This window comes from Lepidochelys olivacea, assembly GCF_965140295.1.
Source record: "Lepidochelys olivacea isolate rLepOli2 genome assembly, chromosome: 2".
Taxonomy (NCBI): domain Eukaryota; kingdom Metazoa; phylum Chordata; order Testudines; family Cheloniidae; genus Lepidochelys; species Lepidochelys olivacea.
This window is the reverse complement of record NC_140412.1, coordinates 36,695,833-36,710,375: the sequence shown is the minus strand read 5'-3', so window position 1 is coordinate 36,710,375 and position 14,543 is coordinate 36,695,833. Positions and strand designations below refer to the sequence as shown.

The 14,543-nt window shown below is 37.9% G+C and overlaps 1 protein-coding gene across 3 annotated transcripts in view; it reads left to right on the top strand.

The window, feature by feature from the left end:
- Positions 1-14,543, top strand: part of RIMS2 (regulating synaptic membrane exocytosis 2) — a gene marked incomplete at its 5' end in the record, with an annotated part of 744,128 nt that overhangs the window by 425,172 nt on the left and 304,413 nt on the right. For all 3 annotated transcript variants that reach the window (XM_084618867.1, XM_084618865.1, XM_084618864.1), the window contains 5 exons: positions 42-161; positions 4,752-4,851; positions 5,384-5,507; positions 12,162-12,208; positions 13,452-13,564. In XM_084618867.1, coding sequence (XP_084474993.1) covers positions 42-161; positions 4,752-4,851; positions 5,384-5,507; positions 12,162-12,208; positions 13,452-13,564 — 504 coding nt within the window. The remainder of the gene's footprint in view (positions 1-41; positions 162-4,751; positions 4,852-5,383; positions 5,508-12,161; positions 12,209-13,451; positions 13,565-14,543) is intronic.

Here is a 14,543-nt window from a genome sequence, read left to right as displayed (position 1 = left end):
AAAATATGTTCACTATGTTTTCCATTAACACTTCATCATAGCATCCTGTGACCTGGCAGCCATCCAAAGATGGAGACCGTCTAATTGGACGGATTTTGTTAAATAAACGACTAAAAGATGGAAGCGTGCCTAGAGACTCGGGAGCAGTGCTTGGATTGAAGGTTAGTAATGGACAATTTTGAAAATATGTATTACTTTGTTAGCTAAATGTTAAGTAATCACATTTAAAGTTAAGTAAACTAAGTTAATATGCAAGAAAAAACATTATTTTAAATGTTGCCATTACACTGAGAAATACAGTATAATGACATTTTTTCTTCAATTACCAAAATGATTACTTTTCAATGTAATTTTCAATTTTTCAATTTTCAATTACTTTTCAATGATTACTTAGATGTGCTTAATAAAATGTATACTAGAAAGGTGTTGGAACTTTGTTTATCTTAATGCTATGTTGTTTTGAATTGCATTTATGGACTTCTATGTTTTAAATAAACTGAGTTGTGATTTAATTTGTATTTATGTATTCTATATGATAAGCAATATGTTTTCTGCTTTATTATGGTTTCATGTCTAGTACACATCTGTTAGCTTATAACTTACAATATCTATATCTCATGTTTTAACTCATTTCATGTATATCTTGTAGACTTTGAGATAATGGGTTTAATTCTAACAGAATACTAGCACAAGAAGAAGAATGAATAAAATTTTGTAAAAAAGAATGCAAAGAAACCTGTAAATGTGGTTTGAACTTCTTTATTTATGGTAAATTGTCAACAAGTTTGATTAATCTAATATTCTTCATTTAACATAGTACTGGCTTCAGTTCAAGTGCACAGATTAGTCTGTAGTTTGGGATACTGTAAATAGGGATTATGTCAGCACAGTTCATTATGAGCAATATTAATCTGCTTTAGAATTTTTTGAAATTTTTATTTAATTGAAAAATGTTTACATTGTGAGAGGACAAGGTCAGTGAAAATACAAGCTTGAATCATTGGTTTGGTATGTATTGCACTGTTTAAGGATCAGAAAACTTAAGACAAGGGGATAATAATATCACTCTGTCAATAATTATTAAATACTTTGCATTATGTTATACTGATGTACTATTTGTTTTAAACAGTTTTGCTGTCATGGATTTTAATTTTATCAGGTTGTTTCTTTAAGCTTTAAAACTAACCTTAAAACAGATTTGATATTATTATTTTATTGCTGCATAAAGAATGCTAAAAAATCTAAGGTATAGAATTAGAAGATTATACTATATAATACATTCTTTCCTGATTCTCAGAGATACATAGTAAAGTCAATGTGCCTCGTCTCCAGACAGAGAGAAATCCTTAATACAACAAGTATTTTTAATAAACTTAATGAACCAAATTAGATTTGGTTGAGTAATTAATTAATCCCGTTGACTAAACTCCTCTGCTTAGAAATATTATTTTGCAAATTACTTGTACCTTAAAGGTAGAGATTTATATTAAAGATAAATAATAGAAGCAGAAAATAGAGTTATAAGCACAAATTCTATTGTTATGCAATTAAAAGTTCACATTGCTTTAAAATCATAGAATCATAGAATATCAGCGTTGGACGGGACCTCAGGAGGTCATCTAGTCCAACGCCCTGCTCAAAGCAGGACCAATCCCCAACTAAATCATCCCAGCCAGGGCTTTGTCAAGCCTGACCTTAAAAACTTCTAAGGAAGGAGATTCCACCACCTCCATAGGTAACACATTCCCTCCTAGTGAAAAAGTTTTTCCTAATCTCCAACCTAAACCTCCCCCACTGCAACTTGAGACCATTCCTCCTTGTTCTGTCATCTGCTACCACTGAGAACAGTCTAGATCCATCTTCTTTGGAACCCCCTTTCAGGTAGTTGAAAGCAGCTATCAAATCCCCCCTCATTCTTATCTTCCGCAGACTAAACAATCCCACTTCCCTCAGCCTCTCCTCATAAGTCATGTGCTCCAGTCCCCTAATAATTTTTGTTGCTCTCCGCTGGACGTTTTCCAATTTTTCCACATCCTTCTTGTAGTGTGTGGCGCAAAACTGGACACAGTACTCCAGATGTGGCCTCACCAATGTTGAATAGAGGGAAACAATCACGTCCCTCGATCTGCTGGCAATGCCCCTACTTATACATCCCAAAATGCCATTGGCCTTCTTGGCAACAAGGGCACACTGTTGACTCATATCTAGCTTCTCATTCACTGTAACCCCTAGGTCCTTTTCTGCAGAACTGTTGCCTAGCCATTCAGTCCCTAGTCTGTAGCGGTGCATGGGATTCTTCCGTCCTAAGTGCAAGACTCTGCACTTGTCCTTGTTGAACCTCATCAGATTTCTTTTGGCCCAATTCTCTAATTTGTCTAGGTCCCTCTGTATCCTATCCCTACCCTCCAGCATATCTACCTTTCCTCCCAGTTTAGTGTCATCTGCTAACTTGCTGATGGTGCAATCCACACCATCCTCCAGACCATTTCTGAAGATATTGAACAAAACCGGCCCGAGGACCGACCCTTGGGGCACTCCACTTGATACCGGCTGCCAGCTAGACATGGAGCCATTGATCACTACACTTTGAGCCCAACGATCCAGCCAGCTTTCTATCCACCTTATCGTCCATTCATCCAGCCCATACTTCTTTAACTTGCTGGCAAGAATACTGTGGGAGACCATGTCAAAAGCTTTGCTAAAGTCAAGGAACAACACATCCACTGCTTTCCCCTCATCCACAGAGCCAGTTATCTCGTCATAGAAGGCAATTAGATTAGTCAGGCATGACTTGCCCTTGGTGAATCCATGCTTACTGTTCCTGATCACTTTCCTCTCCTCTAAGTGCTTCAGAATTAATTCCTTGAGGACCTGCTCCATGATTTTTCCAGGGACTGAGGTGAGGCTGACTGGCCTGTAGTTCCCAGGATCCTCCATCTTCCCTTTTTTAAAGATGGGCACTACATTAGCCTTTTTCCAGTCGTCCGGGACTTCCCCCGATCGCCATGAGTTTTCAAAGATAATGGCCAATGGCTCTGCAGTCACATCCGCCAACCCCTTTAGCACTCTCGGATGCAGCGCATCTGGCCCCATAGACTTGTGCTCTTCCAGCTTTTCTAAATAGTCCCGAACCACTTCTTTCTCCACAGAGGGCTGGTCACCTCCTCCCCATGCTGTGCTGCCCAGTGCAGTAGTCTGAGAGCTGACCTTGTTCGTGAAGACAGAGGCAAAAAAAGCATTGAGTACATTAGCTTTTTCTACATCCTCTGTCACTAGGTTGCCTCCCTCATTCAGTAAGGGGCCCACACTTTCCTTGACTTTCTTCTTGTTGCTAACATACCTGAAGAAACCCTTCTTGTTACTCTTAACATCTCTTGCTAGCTCCAACTCCAGGTGTGATTTGGCCTTCCTGATTTCACTCCTGCATCCCCGAGCAATATTTTTATACTCTTCCCTGGTCATTTGTCCAATCTTCCACTTCTTGTAAGCTTTTTTTTGTGTTTAAGTTCAGCAAGGATTTCACTGTTAAGCCAAGCTGGTCGCCTGCAATATTTACTGTTCTTTCTACACATCGGGATGGTTTGTCCCTGTAACCTCAATAAGGATTCTTTAGAATACAGCCAGTTCTCCTGGACTCCTTTCCCCCTCATGTTATTCTCCCAGGGGATCCTGCCCATCAGTTCCCTGAGGGAGTCAAAGTCTGCTTTTCTGAAGTCCAGGGTCCATATTCTGCTGCTCTCCTTTCTTCCCTGTTTCAGGATCCTGAACTCGACCATCTCATGGTCACTGCCTCCCAGGTTCCCATCCACTTTTGCTTGAACAAACATTTTTCATCATGAAGAAAATGCTCCACCTTAGAGTCAAAGAAAATCAAACAAAGAAAAAAAAAGTCAACATTACAGAATATTATATTTTTCACGAAATGAGGCACTAAAAGATTGGTGGATGGTTTTTTGTAAAACTGTGAGAGGTTAAAACAGTCATTTATTGATTAAATATATTTTTACTGAGTGTGGGGGAGAGAGAAGAAGCAGAAAAAGGGGGAAAGAGGGTATGTGTATGAAAAACGACTTTGGAAGAAGGGAAAGTTTCATAAAATATTAAATATTTGGAGACATTTAATTTTAGTGATAGTCAACATTTATGATATTTCCCCTGGAAGAGAAATATAATGTAAAATAGACCTTACAAAAATGCTTCTTTTTGTAAGTAAATGATTTCAAATGAATATTACATCTTCAGTTAATAGCAATGAATTTTGTGCCTTCCGGCTACAAATTAAGAAGTACAGTCTCTCTGAATACCTGCAACCAAAACCCTGTAATACCAATCTGAGCTGTATGCATGCAGTTAGAACAGCATACACTAGGATTTCAGTATATTTTTTATTGATGTTAACAGTCTAGCCACTGATACATTAAATGTTGCGAGGGGAGGGGAGATAGCAGTTTCCAGTGCTGTGAGACTATAAGCTTATTCTGTTTACATGAACTATACTGTTTATAAACTTTAAAATTCTGTATTTGCATTGCATTATCTTTAAACCACTTAAATATCCAGAGTAGATGTCAGCTGAGCCAGTCAGCCAATATTTTGAGGGGTTTGGTTTTTCTTACATGTATACCAGTATCTATCTCACCTAGGCTGCATTTTAAAAAAATAAATCAACTAATTATTTTGTTTATATTGCCGTAAAGTCTGAATTGTTACAAATAATGCCATTTATGTGAAAACCCTTCTCTTCCAAACAGGTCGTAGGAGGAAAGATGACTGAAACTGGTAGGCTGTGTGCATTTATCACCAAAGTTAAAAAAGGAAGTTTAGCTGATACAGTGGGACATCTTAGACCAGGTATGTGTCTGCTTTAGAAATGAGCTACTGTACAGGAGACAATAAGCAAGAGAATAAGTTCTTATAAGTTTAGTTTGAAGTAATCATGCATACTAAATGTGATGAGCGACAGTAGTGCAGCTGATAAATTTGAAAGTTCAAATCAAGCCCTGCATTCAGTCATTAGATTATCCATGTTGCCACTTTTACAGGCTCTCTCAACTCTCACATTTTTCCAAAAAAGCAACTAACTTTAAAAAAACAAAAAAACGCCACCACAACATGCCATATCTGGTGAATAACTGTGTTAGTTTTACTAGGCAGTAGTTGTCTTAGTTGTAATATTAATATTTTGCTGGTATTTATCCAAAGATGATGTATGGGAAGCTTTTAGTTCTCCAGACCTCTCCTATATTTAAGACACTAGACTTGTTCTACAGTACAGATTGCACAATTCAGAAAGCTTGTAGTAGAGTAGGGAGGGTGTCACTACCAGTGCAGTTCATAGGATTAGCTTTTTTTCCTAAGAAGATAATTATTACTGCAATTGCAGGCGATGAAGTGTTAGAATGGAATGGAAGGCTATTGCAAGGAGCCACCTTTGAGGAGGTATATAACATCATTTTAGAATCCAAGCCCGAACCACAAGTGGAGCTTGTCGTTTCAAGGCCAATTGGGTGAGTTGTTTTCTAAATTTTCTTACTGATTAAAATAAAGTGCTGTTACATTTCACTTTAGACCCAACACATATTGTGCAGATTTTATACAGATTATAAAATGGTACCCAACATTCTATAATCAAAAAGCTTGAGTGTAGGGCCAAATTGTCCCTGTTAGGCATGGGTTCAAATGGGAGGTGATCGAGAGAGCTCCAGGAGGTGTTTTGGAGCTTCTTGATGCACAGGTTGGACATACCTGCTACATCACCTCTTGAGAGGATCCAGAATATGCTCTCCTCAATGGATGGCAAATCCCTGCCCAGGGCAGTACAGGCACTGCAATTATTGTTGGCTCCTGCTTAGGGGAAGCAACTTGTTCCTTGTCTCTGCTCCATACTTTTGTATCCACACATGGATCGGTCGAAGTATGACCCATAATGAATCCGGACCCATTTCCTGATATGCTGCAATGTAGAGTTTTTGCCAGAATGTGTACAATGATAATATAATGCATAGGAAGTATTCTCTCATGTAGTGAAATCAGATTTCTTCTTGCTCAGCTGTGAATAGACGGTCTAATAAATGATTGGTTAGCATCTAGCACATGAGATACCTCAGTGAAGCATTAGTACAACTCAGTACATAATTAACTCTAATGTCTTATCTAAACTGTTCTCCCACCTCCTATTTAGTGTATTGCATTGCCCAATTGCTCTTACCTTTGAGACTTATTTCCTAATATCTAGCCTAAACATTTTCTTTCTTAGCTTCAGGCCATTTCTCTTTGCTTTGTCTTTAGAGACTGTGAATAACTCCTTTCCTTCATTTATACAATTCCTTAAAGGTATTTACAGATGGTGGTCATGTCCTCCTTTTCCTGCTCCCTCATTTTCTCTTTATATGTTTTCTTCTTCCATGCTTATATCATTTTCTTTGCTCTTTTTATCTTCTCTATTATGTTTATATTTTTCCTAGCCTGTGGGTCCCAGTAGTATATGAATTATTCCACATGGCTGTGAAGAGGGGCATTATTACCTCCCTAATTTATTTCCTCTCCCTAGGTGTATGACTTTGCATAATTTGTATTGAATCTAATGTTGTTTCATATAGCTCTGTGTATCTGATGATATCTCTTTGGTTTTGAATTTATAATTACAAAATTCCTCTAGCTTCAAACTACAGATTAGTGATCTTTGAATGTCATGGTGATGAATAACCAAAATTCCAAAGAAAAAATGTAATATGGTTTGATATTTCAGTTGGGATATTTCCATGTGGGTTCAGTTTCATGTAACAGTATTTGTATGGGTTTAATTTGAGGATATTTTGTGTTAAAGCTTAATTTAATAATGATCAAAGATTTTAATGTCTGTCTTGTCTGTAGGGTGGGAGAATGTGTCTTACATATATGTTAGATTGCAAAAGGCAAGGACTAGATCTTTCTGTTTGTTCCGTAAAAAACTTAGGACACTTTGGGAAGCTGTAAAAATGTTCATTAAAAATGATAAGGCACACACTAACATGCACACTTTTTCAGATGGGGAGGATTCACATTTTTTCAGATAGGAGTAAGTTTTATATCTCAGTTTCTTTCAGCGAGCATTATAGTTCATGGTGGCAGCCTAAAGAAGCTAAAATACAATCCCCACCCCAAACTTAAGTCATTCATTTCATTCTTTTCTTTTTGTGCTCTCCCATCATTGTGTGTCCTCTTTCCCCCGTGCTCCATCTCCTCTCTGCTGTTGTTCCCCATCCCCATCATGTCCCCTTATTGACCCTGACACCACATACGCTGTCACCAGAACAATTTTTCTGTAATTGCATTAGGAAGATGATGTAAGTTCTCACGATACCCTCATTCCCCATGATGACAGGTTTCAGAGTAGCAGCCATGTTAGTCTGTATCCGCAAAAAGAAAAGGAGTACTTGTGGCACCTTAGCGACTAACACATTTATTTGCTCAAATAAATTTGTTAGTCTCTAAGGTGCCACAAGTATTCCTTTTCCTTTTTCTCATTCCCCATGTCAACAACAGTGTGCTGCATTGGCCGAAGAACTGAGCAGGGGCAGAGCTGAGGTGCCTGTTCTGTGTGCTAGACTCCTATTCACTTTCCCCTGGCAGGGTGTGTTGCTGCAAGCCTGTCAGAGGAGATGACGTATTTCATCCCCAGTACTCCAGTGGCTAATCTGAGCGGGTTTATAGGTGAGGTCCTAATTCAGAATGATTGGTTTCACTTTTCAGGTACTTACTTGGCCCTCACATGATTAATTCTGTCTCATCTACAGGTAGGCCAAGGAGACTGTTTTGGGATCTAGATCCAGATTAGATTTAGGTAGTGTTTGGAATTTGAGACTAAAACTGTGTTATAGTTCAGTTTTGGTTGTACTTAAATCTGACAAAGTTTTCTTACTAGATTCCAGCTAATGTGTTGGAAATATCATTCTGTCAGGTGGTATTGGAAGATTTCCGGTCATAGCCAGATTGTGACTGGACAACATGCGTCTTACTGGGTTGAATCCAAGCAGACACAAATAAGGCCAGGTTCTGTTAATGGGAGTCAAATCATAATCAATGCAGAATTAGGAAGGATTCAGAGTTGAGGTTCCAGACCTGACCAAGTCTTTTAAAAGGCCATTAATTCAGTTAAAATCACCAATATCTCACATTGTATCTGCAGGACCTTTCTAACTACACTGACCCCAAGGTCTATCTCTCAGTTTGTTTATTAAGATAGTCTGTGGGGCTTCTTTTGGCATTCTCATGGCAGTGCATTGTTCAGCCATGTGATAAATTCAAGTTCAGACCTTGCCTTTTGCCAGAGCTGTCCAGACTGGCAGAGCCTGGGAATTAGCTTGTGTGAGAAAGTGAGCATCTTGTGGAACTCTTAAGTGACCCACTCTGACATTCAAAGTGTATTGACATATTCCAGTGAGAGCTATATTCAGTTCTCCTTCACTGGACAATGGGTTGCCTAATATGGAGGCTTAAGATAATAGGTTAGGATAGTAAAGGAGAGGGAAATGGTAGATTCAGGAAGATCTTCCACAAATGAAATGAATTAATAAGTTCTGCATGTGGCTTGTCCCTCTCACTCTCTCAAAATGAATACTAATAGATGAGCTGCTATTGAGTGATAATTGGCTATTGCTCAAGTACAGAAGCTTTTTTCAGTTTTTTAAAATGTTAATATATGTACCTGGTATTAACGCAGGTGAGAGCTCTAAACCAAGGGTTCTCAAACTGTGGGTTGGGACCTCTCAGGGGGTTGTGAGGTTATTACATGGGGGGGTCACGAGCTGTCAGTCTCCACCCCAAACCCTGCTTTGCCTCCAGCATTTATAATGATGTTAAATGTATAAAAACGTGTTTTTAATTTATAGGGGGGGGGGGCGGGTCGCACTCAAAGGCTTCCTTTATGAAAGCGGTCAGCAGTACAAAAGTTTGAGAACTACTGTCTAAACCAAGGCCTAACATGATATATTTTATTAAGTATCCTACCAAATGTGCATACAGTGAAACACACCTTAAATGGCAAATTAAGAGCTGAATAAAGAAGGAAAATTGATTGCCTACTAAAGATAGTGTTCTAATAAATATATAGCTGAATTACACTGAATTGTACTAAGAAAAGGAGTACTTGTGGCACCTTAGAGACTAACCAATTTATTTGAGCATGAGCTTTCGTGAGCTACAGCTCACTTCATCAGATGCATACCGTGGAAACTGCAGTAGACATTATATACACACAGAGACCATGAAACAATACCCCCTCCCACCCCACTGTCCTGCTGATAATAGCTTATCTAAAGTGATCATTTCACTTTAGATAAGCTATTATCAGCAGGACAGTGGGATGGGAGGGGGTATTGTTTCATGGTCTCTGTGTGTATATAATGTCTACTGCAGTTTCCACGGTATGCATCCGATGAAGTGAGCTGTAGCTCACGAAAGCTCATGCTCAAATAAATTGGTTAGTCTCTAAGGTGCCACAAGTACTCCTTTTCTTTTTGCAAAGACAGACTAACACGGCTGTTACTGTGAAAACTGAATTGTACTGGAGATACTCTAGGGTGGTCTCCTAGAATGGAGGTTGCTACTTAGGTCCCTAGAGTCTGTGTCATCCTGGTACAGTAGAGTAGTAATTATACACCAGCTTCATTTAAATTAACAAAAGTCTGTTTAGCTCAATATGAAACTGAGAGAACAATCAGTACAGTACTGTGTTGATTTATATGAAATTCAATTTATTTTAAACTGGTCCTTCATTTTCAATTTGCAATATGCCACAAACTTTTGAATTCACAACACGTTTAACGGTATTGTAGAAGTTGTCAGATGAAGGTTTTGGAAAGTTGGTAAGGGAGAGTTGGAGCTTTTGGAATCTGAGGAGGCATAGGAGACAGTTTGGGATAAGCACATTGGCTTCATGTTTCTACTGACATTGTGAGCAACGCAGCAGTTAATAATGCTGATAATTTAAATTGGTCACTTTTGGTTTCTAGGGCTGCCAAGTGTCACATATCTTACATGTTACATCAGGCAGCCCTGTGATGCATTCTTGCAGCCTAGCTGGATTCTCATATAGCCAGCTGGGCTTCCGGAATATCCCCACAGTTGCTTTTTCCAGCTGTAGGGGGCTGCTGTTCTGCCTGCTCTGCATGCAGCAAACTATCCTTTTAGCTTCTCCACTCACTATTTTCCCTGCTGGATCCAAATAGGAAAGGAGCGTCTGGTGGAGACAAATGTTTAAGGGCCCATTAGTGACCCCAGCTAACCTCTTCTCAACCTTCCTAATCCTCAACAGACTCCCAATATCTCCGATATCCCCCAACGCTTGCTAACCACATTGCCCTCATTACCCCCTTCCAGACAACACTTACTTACTCCAACAACCTTCAGACCCACTCTTTCACCAACTCCAGAAATACCCAAATAACGACCCACCTAAATTGTGATACCTAGACACTCTCCAACAACGCATACCTACCCCAGTCACAGCTGCCAACTTTTTTGCAGCTCTGTGTCCTAACCCCACCACTGGTGGGCAGGATGGGTGAGGAACATCGGTGATTCTCATCCATAAGGAATGTCACATATGTAGCTGCGCAGAACTTGGAAGCTATAGATTTTGGGAGGCTGAATGGAAGACTCATATTTTTCAGATTTCTTGTTTCAGCTATCTGTAGACTCAGGAAGACATTACTTCATCTGTTCATGCTGGTTCATATTTTCAAGGTTTTATTCACAACCCTGTGTGCTAAAGAAGACAGGTTAGATTTTGTACCACAATCAGATCCAAAGGGCAAGGAGCAGATTACGCTGTAAATTTTTTGGCTGTGGAATATGTGAAAGCCTGAATATGTTTTTATATAATAACCTTAATAAGTACCTTACATGCATTTACTTACTAACATGATAGACTGCAACATTTTCTTAGACGTGATTTATTGTGCCAGCTGCATCTCTTGTGATGCATTTGGATTATAGGATACTGAGCTTAGAAAGATCCCTGCATCATTAAATAAGGGTATCTTTCTAATTATCTTCTAATAATTATCTAATTATCTTTCTAATTATCTTCTAATACTTCAAGAAGCATTTGGTAAGGCTGTACAATTTTTTTTTTTTACTAGATTGGGTGTTTGATAATCATACTATAGACTTGTTTTACTGTGTCAGATGCCAGATGTTTCCAGAAAGATTTTTTTTAATGCTGCACTTTCCCTTTTATATACACAAAACCAAGCATATTTAAACACAAATAATTAATTTTAATGTTGTTTTTAGTCTGACTCACAGCTGAAGCTCTTTATTTGACCCTGTTTTGTCCAAATAGCCATATAGTTCTTTTGAAAGTATTTGTTCTTACCAACATATAATGCAAGTTATACACGCACATCTTGGGGAAAACAGACATCTGTGTTCCGTAGGCATAATGAGGTACTTAATCATTGGAACATCAGTGCTTCAAAATGACATAGTTGGTACATGGAGCTGCATCTGACATGACGTTTTGCCTCATATAATAGTAGGTACATGCAACAGTATTAAGTAGTTATGTCTGCTGTGTTAGCCTGCACAATGAAGATCCTGGTTTGGGGATTCAAGTCAAATCCTTACCCTTACTTGGGCATAAATTCACACCCAGACTGATTGCGAATAGTTATCACATATTAGAAGATAATATATTCAGGCTGTTTCTGTCTATTTGTCCTGTTGTCAAACAAAATTACGCACTTTTACACTTTTACAGTAATATTTTATCAGTGCCATAACCACTGCTAGTAATGGACACACTGAGACAACCAGTGTTAAGGACCCAACTTGTTTAAGGTGGTTTATATCATAACAACAAACTCACAGTTCTAATTTGTGCTTAACTTTGGAATTATTGTATTTTTTCTTTCATTTTATTTACTCAGCCACTGTATCTGTGACTTTATGGATTCTCAGCTACATTAATTAAACAGTGATTACATAGACCTTTACTTTGAACTAGATAGATATGTATAAATGGGCGGAGGTAAATATTCCCTGTGGCTGACAATAGCCAGTAGATGTATGGTTTTCTCAAAGTACTATGTGGTGATTTGAAATGTGTTATAGTTGACAGAAGTTTTAATACTATTGTTAGATAAAGGATCCAACTGTCTTGCTTTTCATACTTACAGGGATATTCCCAGAATACCTGACAGTACACATGCACAACTGGAATCCAGTAAGTTTCATATACTGAGTAGGAAAAACTTAAATCTCCCTTATGTGAACACAGATTGAAAAGATGTTATCTATTTTCAGTGTAACTCTTGTCTCTTTGTCTGTCTACGTATCTGTCCCATCTACCTTTTTTATCTCTCTCTGTTTAATAATGAACTGTCAAAAGTCAGGAAATTTAAAGTTAAGTTTGACATTTTCTTATAAACTCATGCTGCTCTTTAATAAAGGGAAAAGAAAAACATAGTGGTAAATAGTGTGCATAAAGAGTTGAATGTCAATTCTAATGTTTAATTTCCTGTATTTTGTTGTTTTGCATTTCAACTGTAACCTTATTAAACAAAACAATTTTGATGGCATTTTTGTTACCTTGGGCCTAGGAGATGGATATTTTGAAATAAGCACACTTCTGTTTTATTTAGACCATTCAGTATAACTGACCAAACCACTATTTTGGGGAAAAAAGAAATTGTGGCTTGGCTTAGACGTTGTGTATCAGATTTCAGCTGGAGTTCTTTTTTATGGCTGTTTTACTGTGCTGTTATAATAAACACCACCAATTAAAGTGGTGGCACAAATTTAATTGTAGTAATGTGAACAAGCTTCTACAATAACACTTCACTGGTGAGTTAAGTCTTACAATAAAATCCATTATGTTTTTTGTAAGATGTGGGATATTAATATCCAGTGTTCTGTATTGTATAAGAACATGATATCTTCCTTTTACTGTACTTGTAACATCACAAACATGTCATCTCCCATTTTGCAGAAGTCGTTGCAACCTCCAGATTAAAATCCCCAAACTCTAGCATCTTCATTCTGCTATTTTTAAAAAATTTGCAATTAGAGTCTGATTCTATTAGGAGTCAAGCACTTGTGCAATGTGCTGAGGACCCTGAACTTCCGGTGAAGTCAATGGGAATTGAGGATGTTCAGCAGAGAAGCATAACGCACAGTCATAAGTAGTGGAAATTTTCTATTTATGCTATGTGCTTGACATGAATGTTGACAGCTTAGTTTTTATTACATTTTGCTTTTCTCCTTGCAAGCTATTCGGTCATCCTGAACACATTAAAATAAGGTTCCAGTTTTCACCACCGTATACTCCATGTTTATTGTATGTGTGGCTATAATTGTGTTCTGTAATATGTCAGAAATAATGTTTTTATAGACCTCTGAGACTATAAAGCTCAATAAAACAACTAATTGTTATTATTTTTATACATTATATTTATTTGTAATTTCAGGTTCTAGTTCATTTGAATCTCAAAAAATGGACCGACCATCTATTTCAGTGACTTCTCCCATGAGTCCTGGCATGTTGAGGGATGTTCCACAGTTCTTGTCTGGACAACTTTCAGTATGTAAACATTTGTTTAATCCTCTCATATTGCTTTTTATAACATACACAATTTTTATGCAAAATGCCAGCTAGCTGTAAAATAAAGTTCTTGTAAGAACCTAGTTCTCTTCTTTAGTGCCATGTTTCTCAGTCTAGGCAGGGCATACCTTTTAAAGTGCAGCCTTTTCATCATCTATTGGGAATTTAAATATATCCATTAAGCTATAAGAGTGATATTCTGAGACATATAGGGTCAAATTTTCAAATGTGCCTGAATCTTGCCTCCAGCTGTATATGTGCAATTGAGTGCCCACACTTTTTGAGCAATAATTCTTACCCATGCATTTGACAAAATTTTTCACCGCATGCATGGATGTTAATACTTGAAAAATCCACACATAGGTGCTTATGTGTATAAAGTCGCAGACACTCATCTATCCACTCTGTGAAAAATTTGGCCCATGTTTTCAACAATTTAAAGAGTACTGTTCTCTCCACTGATTCCTCATGGTGCTCACTTTCATTCTCCCCATCCTCACTGTGACCAAAGCTCATCCAAAAAATCCACAAATACATCCTCTGAAATGATGATTTTTGGACTAAGCTAAAGGTTTGGGGGCTTTTTATGCTCTCAAATGATATTTAGAACTCCAGGGTGGGATTTTCAAAAGTGCTGAGCATTGGCCTAACTCTATACCCATTGAAGTCAATGGTGAAGCTATTGGTAATTTCACTGGGAGCAGAGTTAGGCCGCTGTTGAACACATTTGAAAATCTCACCATTATATTTTTTAAAAAATGTTTATAGGTACATGATCAGTGTGATATAAAAAAACGTACAGAATCTAGAGAAGGTGTTCATAAAATTCTCACAACTGATGCAATGGTATGTAGAGATGATGGGAGTGAATATTTTTTTCCGGTGAAGTCAGTAGTCTGTTCTGATACCTTTTAGCTGTGGATGAGACATTATTTGTTTTGCTTATCAGCACAACCAT